The 12,486-nt window shown below is 39.8% G+C and overlaps 1 protein-coding gene across 2 annotated transcripts in view; it reads left to right on the top strand.

Annotated features, from left to right (window-relative positions):
• The first annotated feature begins 3,865 nt into the window (after window positions 1–3,865).
• The window catches only part of LOC123512995 (zinc finger protein 236-like), a 35,801-nt gene continuing 27,180 nt past the window's right edge, over window positions 3,866–12,486 (top strand). Inside the window, exons 1-8 of one of the 2 annotated variants that reach the window (XM_045269781.1) lie at window positions 3,866–3,992; window positions 5,630–5,770; window positions 6,448–6,632; window positions 7,175–7,274; window positions 10,768–10,918; window positions 11,278–11,409; window positions 11,611–11,766; window positions 11,983–12,147. In XM_045269781.1, the coding sequence (XP_045125716.1) occupies window positions 10,796–10,918; window positions 11,278–11,409; window positions 11,611–11,766; window positions 11,983–12,147 (576 nt within the window). In that variant the 5' untranslated portion in view covers window positions 3,866–3,992; window positions 5,630–5,770; window positions 6,448–6,632; window positions 7,175–7,274; window positions 10,768–10,795. The remainder of the gene's footprint in view (window positions 3,993–5,629; window positions 5,771–6,447; window positions 6,633–7,174; window positions 7,275–10,767; window positions 10,919–11,277; window positions 11,410–11,610; window positions 11,767–11,982; window positions 12,148–12,486) is intronic. The other variant, XM_045269780.1, reaches the window with a different exon arrangement.

Raw genomic sequence — 12,486 nt, 5'->3', positions numbered from 1 at the left:
AATCAGTCAATGTAGCCAGTAGTTACTGGGCGGTCTCAGCCCTCTATCTTTTTTCTAAGTCTTATCACTCACCATCTTACCCTCATGAATCACCCATGGATTTAGAATTTTCTTCACAATCTGTCTATTATACTTAATCCTTTCTTGAAATATGTTTAAATCACTTTCTGGAACATTATAATACACCACTATATTATTTTCCCTCTTTTTCTTATGAGAATTTCGATACCATTCGTGCCCAGCTGCCTTTTTGGAAATTCTCATTTTCAAAATTATTTACATAACATATATCTGGCGTGATCAAGCGGGGATGTCCCCCTTGCCTTCACCCCACTCCCGGCCTGAGGGTGTGAGTATGGGTGGGTAGGTGGCTGGTTCGCTGTGTGTATTTACCTAGTTGTATTTACCTAGTTGTAGTACAGGGCCTGGGCTTTATGCTCGTATGGCCCCGTCTCCATATCTACACTTATCCAATCTTACTTTAAAAGTATGCACACTCGTTGCAGATACTACTTCTTCATTTAAACTGTTCCACGTCTCAATACATCTTTGCGGGAAACTATATTTTTTAACATCTCTCAGACATCTTCCTTTTCTCAGCTTTTTACTATGCGATCTTGTGCTTCGGATGTCATATTCTTCTCTCAGGATCAGTTTCTCATTATCCACTTGGTCCATTCCGTTGATCAATTTATAAACTTGTATCAGGTCTCCTCTCTCCTTCTTTGTTCCAGGGTTGGTAGATCCATAGCCTTTAGTCTCTCCTCATATGTCATCCCTTCAAATTCTGGAACCATTCTTGTAGCCATTTTTTGTAGTCTCTCCAATTTCCTTATGTGTTTCTTTTTATGAGGGGTCCACACTACTCCTGCATATTCCAATCTGGGTCTTATTATAGTACCTATCAATTTCTTCATCATTTATTTGTCCATGTAGTGAAATGCTACTCCAATATTCCTTAGCAAATTATATGTTTCTCTAAAAATTCTATCAATATGGCTTACCGGTTGATTGTTTTCTTCCATCGTCACTCCTAAGTCCTTTTACTTTTTTTACTTTCTCTAGTTCTACTCAATCTCCCATCTTATAGATTCCCACGGGTCGTCTTTCACTCTTTCCCATTTCCATGACATGGCTTTTGTTCACATTGAATTCCATTTCCCACTTTTTACTCCATTCACAGATTTTATTTAGGTCTTCTTGCAGTATTACACAATCCTCCTTTTGCTTTATAACTCTGCACAGTTTCGCATCATCTGTTCACTCCTTATGGCATGTCGTTAATATAAATGAGGAAAAGTATTGGTGCCAATACTGACCCCTGTGGCACTCCGTTTTCTACTGCTCTCCACTTGGACTTCATAATCTTTAACTACCGTCCTTATTTCTCTCCCCCTCAAATAATTTTCTATCCATTTCAATGTGCTTCCTTTTAAGCCACCCTTCTCCTCTAACTTCCATAGTAATCTTGCATGTGGCACTTTGTCATACGCCTTTTTTAAATCTAAATAAATACAGTCAACCCATCCCTCTCTCTCTTGTACTCTATCAACTATTCTAGAATAGAAACTCAATAAATCAGTTACACACGACCGTCTTTTTCTAAAACCAAATTGGCTATTTGATATTAATTTGTTGTGTGTGTGTGTGTGTGTGTGTGTGTGTGTGTGTGTGTGTGTGTGTGTGTGTGTGTGTGTGTGTTGTCTTGTCTTTCGTTCATCAATGGGGGAGCGTGCACTGGCTGGACCCAAACCGACACCCGGTTCTCAGAATTTTCAGTTGGTGTGTGTGTGTGTGTGTGTGTGTGTGTGTGTGTGTGTGTGTGTGTGTGTGTGTGTGTGTGTGTGTGTGTGTGTGTGTGTGTGTGCAATAATGATAATGATAATAGTAATAATAATAACAATGATAATAATAATAATAATAATAATAATAATAATAATAATAATAATAATAATATAAACGGTTATTTAGACATGGGCAGCTTGAGAGCTGAAAATATATTCATCTTACAAAAGGGAAAGTATTCTATCAAAAATTTAAAATTATACTTAGAATTAAGCATAAGTGTTCCCGAGTAGAGCTTTTTCACTATTATATTTCCAGGTAAAGAGAATTATCTTTACCTTGGGTACTGTACTATTTTCATATCTCTCTGTCCGTGCAGGTATGGGGAACAGCTTGCTGTATATGGTGTTGGACATTATGGCTGGGAGACATAGCTGTGGAGAGAGCAAGTTCCTGTGGCGTGGGTGGTGGAGGAGCTTTGTGGCGAACTGCTGGAGGTGTTGGTAACGAGACTGAATGTGAGGTGCAGAGTTTGGAGGGTCTCCTGGTAGGTGGAATACTGGATCCCTAGGATCAGCCGCACTGCCCTTTTCTGTACCCGCTCGAGTTGGTGTGTGTGTGTGTGTATTTGCCTAGTTGTATAGTTGTAGTTTTACAGGGCCTGTTTACGCTCGCGTGGCCCCGTCTCCATATCTACACTTATCCAATTTTTCTTTAAAGCTATGCACACTCTTCTTTGCTGACACCATTTCCTCACTCAAATTGTTCCACGTTTCAACACATCTTTGCGGGAAACTATATTTTTTAACATCTCCCAGACATCTTACCTTCCTCATTTTTTTTTTACTATGCGATCTTTTGCTTCTAATGTCATATTCTTCTCTCAGGATCAGTTTCTCATTATCCACTTGGTCCATTTCGTTGATCAATTTATAAACTTGTATCAGATACCCTCTCTCCCTTCTTTGTTCCAGGGTTGGTAGATCCATAGCCTTTAGTCTCTCCTCAAATTATGTCATCCCTTCAAATTCTGGAACCATTCTTGTAGCCATTTTTTTGTAGTCTCTCCAACTTCCTTATGTGTTTCTTTTTATGAGGGGTCCACACTACTGCATATTCTAATCTGGGTCTTATAGTACTTATCAATTTCTTCATCATTTCTTTGTCCATGTAGTGAAATGTTACTCCAATATTCCTTAGCAAATTATATGTCTCTCTGAAAATTCTATCAATATGTGTGTGTGTGTGTGTGTGTGTGTGTGTGTGTGTGTGTGTGTGTGTGTGTGTGTGTGTGTGTGTGTGTGTGTGTGTGTGTGTGTAATTCACCACCACCACCACCACGGTCATCTGCTGGTCGCCCAGCCAGCCTTCCCCATTACGGAGCGAGTTCAGAGCTCATAGATCGATCTTCGGGTAGGACCGAGACCACAACACACTCCACACACCGGGAAAGCGAGGCCATAACCCCTCGAGTTACATCCTGTACCTATTTACTGCTAGGTGAACATAGGCTAGACACATTAAGAGGCTCGCCCATTTGCCTTGGCCCACCCGGCATTCGAACCCGAGTCCTCTCGGTTGTGCTGAGCACGGTTTAGATATACACTCCCTTGTGCAAAATTCTTAACATATTTAATTGAGTAAATTTGAAAGGAAGTGAGTTAAAGGTGTGATTTTATTAGATAACGAAGTTATCATGCATGAATTCATCTTCAACTTGGCATGGAGTGAGTAGTTTCGCTGTTGTCTATAGCTAATGAATGATATTTATCTATTAAGCTCTCTGTGTGTGGTGTTGATGCGGATGAGGATAGAGAAATTAATCATGTCTGCAATGTAGAAGTGGATGTCTTATTTATCAGAATTTCGAATACGGATGCAGATGTTAAAACTAGTTGCAGATGTTCAAATGGTGAGAATGCAGCATCCCATATATCTATTTTAGTGACGTAATTAACAGGCGAAACACTCTTGAGACCCAGGCAAATCATCTCTGCGGCCTGTGAAGACAATCGTGGTAAGAGGGAGGCGTCAGAGTGGCAACTATCAATTCAAAGGTGGCGCCCTGGGAGAGGGAGAGAGCAGGTCATGACGTCAGGGGGAAGGGAACGCAGAACCGCCATTGCTCCAGCCACTCGCATCAAACAAAGGAAAGATTTTGTTTTCTCGGTGATAAAAGCCAGCGGTTCAGCGATTTCTAACTTAAGGTGAGTTGAGCAAGGGCACGGGTATGACTCTTTCCTGAAGGTGAGGCTTGAGAGAGAAAGTGAGAGGGAGTGAGTGAGTGGGGAGAGGCACTAGATAACGGCGGAGTGATACCTGAGGGTGGCGGAGGAGGAGGAGGAGGCGGCACAGGTGTGGTGTCCTCGGTGGTGGGTGGCATTACCTGTGTCCTCGGAAGTGCCATAGTACCCTGGGAGATGGCACTGCGACCTCCTATTAAAGGAATACGGGGCCTTGTAATAAGACCCTAGCCACTTCCTTCCTGACCCTTGCCACCTTGTCACTCGAGACGGATGACGTTACTTGTGCCCTCTGAGGTGCCACAGTGCCCTGAGAGATGGCTCGGTGCCCTAATAAAAGATTGCAAAGCCTATTATGACCTGGGTCACTGTCTTTCTCATATTTCAGGCTTAGCATTATTACTATTGCTTTTGTTACTCTTACATCTTTTCATTTGTTTACTGACATTTTTTTTACTTTTTATTTGTTTATCTTATGGATTTAAATAATGCAAACCTTTTACCATGCACTTTATAATGATATGGCAGAGGAAAGCAACACACTAATGATTATACTAGTTAAGATATCACAAGCTCCAACGATGAATAGATATTGATAGTATTTTGTAATTACCAAGGCTTCATCTCTTACATGGTAACTATTCAAACAAACTTAAGGTTTATGGTTGATATTTTTGTTCTTTTACTATTAACCTCTATGCCCTCTGCTTTTGTTGTCACTGTTTTCTCTGTTGAGCTCCTCTGGTCACAATCCCATACCTGTGTCTTGTCCCAACACTCCAATTCCTCCTCAGGGTCCCCTCAGAGTGATGGTGCCTCAGGAGGTTTTACTTTATTTGCCTTGGTATGTCTACTGTTTGCTTGAAGGCAGGTCTGTGTTGTGAGGGCATAACAGGTGATAGTGTCTTTCTCTCACCCTTAACCTTCCAAATTTAGGTTTAACATGGTCCATTATCCATTACATGAAGGATGTGTGACCCACAAAAGACATTTCAACCTTCCATCATGCGAACCGCCAGCACTTTTTATTCCTGCCCATAATCATACAAGATCTCGCCGCTCACTTAACAACCATGTATCTGATGGCCAGTATGGGTTCTGTTGTGGCTGCTTTGCTCTTCTGCTCTGGTTTTCTCCACTGATTTTTGGTAATCCTCTTTTAAGGATTTTTGGTGAAACTTGCTGTTGCCTTAGACATATCAAAAGCTTTTGGTAGAGTGTGCCACAAGCCTTTGATATCCAAACTACCCTCTCACAGCTTCTAACCTTCTCTCTTAAACTTAATCTCAAGTTTCCTCTCTGACCATTCTATTATTGCTTTGGTAGAGAGTCTCTGTTCTCCATGGTGTTTGTCAGGGTTCTGTCTTGTCACCCACTCTTCCTATTATTTGTCATTGATCTTAACCAAACTGTTGTCCTATCCACTTCTGTGCTGATGATACCATCTAGTTTTTTTCTGTTTCTTGTGGTAGACATCCAGCCCTTCAGGAATTACATCTTTCTTTATAACCACATGAAGCTTTGAATGTAATTGCAAATAGTATATTATGAAACATATAATAATAATGGCATTTGAGTATAAACTAACATTCTCTTTGCAGGGACAGTGATGGAGGTTGGGGGAGTGGGCGGGGGGGAGCTGGGATCAAGCACAGTGGTCGTGAGCAGTGATGGAGAGCTGCAGTATGAACTCAACCAACAGACAAACTCCTTTCTTGCCAATACTCACATAGTGCAGCAAGGTGAAGTGATAGATCATTCAAAGTAATCTGAATGTTGTTCTTATGTAACAGAGGCACCAGCCAAGGGAAAAAAAAAGTGATAATAGTAAAAGTAATGGCCAGTTAGTTTGTCAACTCTTAACAATATAAGAACTGTCTCATAGGCTGGAGTGAAATCATGCATAGAAACTTATCTCACTAGCTGTACACTGAGTTATACCAATCTGTTCATCTCTTCATTAGAACATTTATATCAGCATTTCCCAACCTTTCTGACCATAATATCCCCTGTAGTCATGTCTAAGCAGTCCAGCACCCCTAACTAATGTCTTGTTATTAGAAGGATAAAAAAGAGTGAAGTGTGTGCATCACTTCCCAGCACCCACTATAATTGATTTCAGCACCTAGGTTGGGAAACGCTGATCAGAAAAGTCATACTAATCAATTCCGCCATTGATATCTTTTGCACGCAAACTATTACATGCAGAACCCTTTGGAAACTTCAACTATACACAGAATAATCAATCAATTCATTCATCTCTATACACATGACAACATGTTCTCTAAGCCTCCAGATATTGGTTTCAGAATACTTATGAACCATCAGCTAGGCACTAAATGATTAAGTATTCTTCCCAATGCACATGACATCCTTCTCTGCAAGCCTTCATCTCTCTCACTGCTGTGATATTCCTCAGATGGTGCCAACACAATGCTCAGTCTGCCCATCCAGTTTGTCCAGCTCCATGACCCAGGGGGTGAAGGAGGGGGAGTGCGGGGGACTGGGGGCATTTCAGGGTCTCAGGGTTTCAGTGGTCATATTGTTATCAAGAATGACCCTGATGGAACTCGCACGCTGCTGCTTGACCCTTCGGATGTTGGGGTAGGTGGAGGTGGTGGTGGTGGTAGTGGTAGTGGTGGTTTTGAATTCATATTTCCTTTTTGTTTTTTATCATTGCCTCTAAAAATAATTGAAATTGATACTACATTCAAATCCCAGCCATCTTAATCTGTAAATTTTAGGTTTGGAGTTTTTCTTTTTTTTTCCATTTAGATTTAAACTCATCTTAGTTTCATTGTTTTTACCTTTCATTTTAACTTTACCAGTATTTTTTTGCAATTCTGTATTTCAACTGCATATAACCTTAGTTGTTGTAGTGCCATGCAAGAGATATTTTAATCTCTTCACTCCATTGGCTTCCATGCTTATAATTCCTTGTTCTTGTAATGGTTTAGATGTGTCACTTTATTTCCAACTTTCTCTTAATGCCTACCAGATAAAATACCACTACTCTCTCCTAACTCTGTTTTTACTATTTTATCTACTCTGCTTTGGTGTTCATCGCAGGCTGTATAGAACAAAGTAAAAACATAATCTACTTTATTGTACTACACACTTAAGTCTAATGTGAGTGTTCCGTACAGCTGTCAGTGGGTGGTGAGGATGGGGGAGAGAATCGCTCATACCACTGAGTGACTTCTCTGAGGTGGGCACTGGCTCCTCCCTCTCAGACCTGCATGAGCGGTGAGTGAATGGTAGCATCCTCCATGACTCTGTGGTGGTTTTATTTGTTGCCGAGACTTTTGCTTTCAGGGTGTGTGTGTGTGTGTGTGTGAATTTACTTAGTGGTATGTTACAGGGTTTGAGTGGGGCTCATAGAGACCTGTCTCCCTAATTATATTTATCCAACTTTTCCTTAAATTTGTGCACACTTTCTGTTGCTATAATCTCTTAATTCAATCCATTCCAGATGTCCACTGTTCCATGTGGAAAACTGAACTTCTTAAGTCAGACAATGACTTTTCATGATCTTGGAATGTCCTCTTGTTCATCTATCTCCATCCTCCATCTGTAATACCAAGTCTTGTCTATCTATCTTTTCCATATGGTTTACTAACTTGTACATCATTATTAGCTCTCCTCTTTTCTGTCTATCTTTCAAAATTGGTAGTTCTATTTCCATCAGTCTTTCTTCATAGGGAAGATCCTTTATTTCTGGGACCATCTTTGTAGGGGTCCTTTAGAGTCTTTCTAGTTTATTGACGTCTTTCTGCCTTTATGGTGACGATAACACTGCTGCATATTTTAGTCTAGGTTTTATCATAGTGGTTATGATCTTCTTCATTATACTCTTATCCATGTGATTGAATGTCATTTCTGGAGTCAGGGTGTCTTGTATAATCACTCCCAGGTCTTTCTCTTCACTCCTTGTCATTATAATCTCTTCTCTTATTTTATGTTCCCACGTAGGTCTTATTAATCTTAAACATTTCCATTGCATGGCATTTCCTGGTACTAGATTCTAATATCTACTTTTGGCTCCATTCCCAGATCTTGTCCCTATCTTTCTGCAATTCCATACAGTTACTGATGTTGTTTGTTACTCTCAAAAGTTTTGCATCGTCTGTAAACAAATTAATGTAACTACTCAAACCCTCTTGTATATTGTTGATATATACTTGGAACATAATTGTGGTATGCCACTGGTAACTGTACTCCAGCTTAATAGAGTATCTCTTATCATTGTCCTCTTTTCCCTATCTGTTAAGTAGTCTGTCATCCAATTTAAGACATTTCTCTTTATTCCTCCCATATGTTTTATTTTTCATAGGAGTCTTCTTTGTGGTACTCTGTCGAAAGCCTTCTTGAAATCTAAATGCAGTGTCAACCCATCTATCTCTGCCTAGTACTTCATCTATTACTCTTGTATTAAATATAGTACATTTGTAATGCATGATCTTCCTTTCCTGAAACTAAATTGGAAGTTATTTATTATTTCATTTCCCTCCAGATATTCTAACCATATTTCTTTAATAACAATTTCACACATCTTTCTCACAATGCTAGTTAATGACACTGGTCTTTAGTTTAGGGGGTCAGTCTTTTTCCCTCTTTTTCCTCCTTTCCTTCCTATACTTGCTCTTTTTCACTCCCTTGGTACCTTCGCTTCCATTAGAGAGCTGTTGATTACATCATAAATTGGTTCCATCAGTTGTTCTCTACATTCTCTCAGTGTCCATCCTGACACTCCATCTAGCCCCATTGCATTTCTTACATCTACTTTTTCTAGTAATTCTTTAATTTTCTGTTTATGCACCACCAGGTTTCTTAATCCTTCCTGTGTCTCTTGGTTGCTTCACTCTATGAACTCTCCGTCTTCATTAAATACTGATATAAAGCTCTTGTTCGTAAGTTCACTCATTTCTTCCGTTGTTTCATACATCTTATTTCCCTTAATTAACTTAGTAATGGTCTCTTTGTTTGTAATTTTTTCACTTATGTACTTATAAAAATGCTTTTGGTTCCTCCACACATCTCTTCTCAAAATTTCACTCTTCCTCTTTTCTTATTCTAATATATTTGTTACTTGTCTCTTTATACTTCTTCTGTTTACTTAATTTTTCCAAGTTACACTTTTTAGCTCTTCCACAGATAACATTATACCACATGTGTTTGCTCCATTTTACTCTGTATTCGGGAACATATCTCTTTATGCCCATATTATACTTGTCTAGGAAAATTTCACACTTCTCTTGGACTGTCTTACCTTGCTTATTTTCCTCCCTGTCAATAGTACCAAAATAATAGCTTCCAAAATTTGTCTTGGTGATTCAATTTTTTTGCTTATATCCTTCATTACATTACAAAATTTTGTGATCCTCTAATTCAAATTCTAAAACATGATAACTTTTTCCCATTGGGCTATGATATTTGATGATTGGACAAGTTTTTTTTTTTACCAAATCCAGTACAGAAGGTTGGTTCTTCTTTCTCTCTATACCTTGTATAGTCGTTCACCCATTGATCCAATGTGTGTAACACTTTTTCACTCCCAAAATCCAGTACAGAAGGTTGGTTCTTCTTTCCCTCTATACCTTGTATAGTCGTTCACTCATTGATCCAATGTGTGTAACGCTTTTTCTCCTCCCATGGTCCAGCATAACTATTTACATCCAATTCATCTCAATTTACATGTTTGCAGTTTGGATCTCCCACAAGTAGCACTCTTCTGTCCTTTCTTAACATTTTGTCCAGTCAGTTTAACACTTCTATTTTTAGTCCTACCAAGTCTATATATTTCCTCTTATTTTTTTCAAGTGGGTTTTTCTCTTTCTCCTTCTCCACAGGACAGGAATTTATGGGCTAAAGGGGATACTTTTTGGGGTATCTCCTATCTCAAAGCTCACCCACTAGGAAACCGTTGCCCCGAATGAGGAAGCCCAACCTACACTCGGATCGTGGACAGGATTTAAACCCGTGCGCTTGGAGACCCCATGGACCCCAAAGCACGCATGGTTCCACTGTACCACGGCGGTTTCTAGTCCATATATAACCTTACTATTCTTTTTGTTCACTGTATCTCTTACTAACTCTTCCTTTTCTTTGATCACTTGTATAACTGTGTCCTTTGTTTTCTCCCTATATGTTGCTTCACTACTTCTGCAAAATTAACTTTTTCTTCTTCTTGCTCTTTTACCCAGACCTTTTTCCATTCTTCCAGTTTGGTTTCACTTATCCCTTTTACTGACCTTGCACTAGTATTTAACTTATCCTGTTATACTTGTAATTTCAGCTCATAATTCTCACATTTACCTTTAAGGGCACTGTTCTCCCTTTCTATTTCATCCAGAATTTCCTTCATCTCATTTTTCATTTTAACTTTATTATATCTATCATATCACATTTCTCCCGCAACTTTTTGTTTTCCGCAATCAGCTGTTCCCGCTTCTCAAATACCACAACAATCATCTCCCTCAGACATTTCATTTCTTTTTCCACTGTGATGATCCTTCATATATTAATTCTTTCCTCCTTGTGTGTGTATGTCTTGACTTGTTAAGAAATTGATTATTGTAAGAATGATTTCAAACAAATCTGGATGACCATTTTGTCCTCTCTTTTGGGACTGGTACCTCATTGGGCCTTTTTTTTTACTCTTGCTGCTGTTAGCCAGCATCTCTTATAAGAAAAGAAAGAAGGGAAGTCTGTTGGAGTGACAATGGTTGGCTGTTTGCAGGAGTGGCTTCCTTCAGCTGGACGAGGGGATGGTTAGCATGAATCAGGACATGGGGCAGGGTGGCATCATCCTGGCCAGTGATGCGGACTACCTCACTCAGAAGGACAACACCATACCTCAGTTTGCGGCGCTTGATATTGTGGAAGGCCAGGTCTGTTTTTCAGCATCCTTCTATGTCACTGACTTGGATCAGATACTTGGTGGTTTTATTCTCAGTAGATGAGATTTGATGCTTTGGTTTAGTTCATAGGATCATATTCTAAAACATTTCTGCATCACACCTCCACTACTTTGAGAATCCTGTAATTGAAGCCACATAGTTTTTCAAAGGTATTTTTATAGTTCTGATAGATTATGATTTCTACATTATCAAAAGAAGAAATAGTCTTGAAAGCCTAGGTAATCAATTATGTGGCCTTTGAAAGTAGTCATGGTTAGAAAGCAAAGCATTTCTGAATACAGGTTGTAGACAGAAAGAACTTTAGGTTAATTCAGTAAGTCTTCCCCAAGATGGTGCTGAGAGCCACAGAGGCTGGCATTGATGATACAGTGACCCTGGAGGGAGCCAGCCTTATGAACTCAACCCTCAGCTCACAAGACTCCATCCTGCCAGCTCAGATACCCATTTCTGTAAAGAGAGAAGTAAGTCACACTTGGATTAAGGTATTGTAGCTTATTTCACTCATAGACCTTTCCTGATGTAGAGCTCAGTGTGGAAATGATATATAGATAGTTGGATAGAGAATTGAAAAGTGTGTATCAGTGTCATGTGGTCTGTAAGCAGTGCCATTAGTTCTGGTGTATGACTGCAGCTGTCATCACTGTGCCTGTTGTTCATTGCAGCCAGACGTGGACCCTCCAGTGGGCAAAGGGCCGTACACCTGTCAGTTCTGTGGGCTAACACTGGAGAAGTGGGTGCAGCTTAAGAAGCATCTCAAGAAGCACCTGGAGGACAAGCCGTACCGCTGCTTGGAGTGTGACGCATCTTTCAATGTTCAGGTGAGGGTGGCAGGGTGTCTGGGGATCTCTCGGAATGAGGTAGATGAAAAGAAGGGAAATTCAGTGAAATATATTTTTTATGTTCCCTTCATGTAAGATCTGTTTCTTTAGAAAGTTCATCTAAATACTCTTCAAGCAATTTTTCCTGATTTCTAACATCAGATTTTTTAGGGAATTAAATGGGAGTGTTTACAATAATGATTTGTATTCCCACAGAAAAACCTGCGTCTCCACCAGGCCTTGCATGCAACGGATTCCCTGGTGTGTCCTGAGTGTGATAAGGTGTTCCGCAGGATGGCATCCTTCAAATTTCACCTGGCACTGCATGAGGAGGATGAATCAGTGACTTGTGAAATCTGTCAGGAAGAGTTCATATCCCTGGTAGGTGGTGGTGGTGGTGGCAGTGGTGGTGAATGCACACATACATATAAATACCAAGGTTGTCTCTTGGCTCCTAATGGAGAAGAAAAAGAATTCTTGCCCTCACTAAATGGTGGAAAATGATTGTGTGAAATATGTAAAATATGTTTCTATGGATGAGCTGTTTTTCCTCCTAATTCCAGTTCTGTGCTTTTTTCTGTTCAAATTAGTCATTATGGTACAGAAAATGGACTACTGATGAGAAGTTGAGGAAGTGCTCTTTACTTAGCTTGAGTTAAAGAATGTTTGGTTGTGACTGTTGGTGTAGTAAGGCAATGAAACAATCCTCACTGCTGATTT

This window comes from Portunus trituberculatus, chromosome 35 (genome assembly GCF_017591435.1).
Source record: "Portunus trituberculatus isolate SZX2019 chromosome 35, ASM1759143v1, whole genome shotgun sequence".
Taxonomy (NCBI): domain Eukaryota; kingdom Metazoa; phylum Arthropoda; class Malacostraca; order Decapoda; family Portunidae; genus Portunus; species Portunus trituberculatus.
The sequence above is the reverse complement of the archived record's forward strand: the minus strand, read 5'-3'. Positions and strand labels throughout refer to the sequence as shown.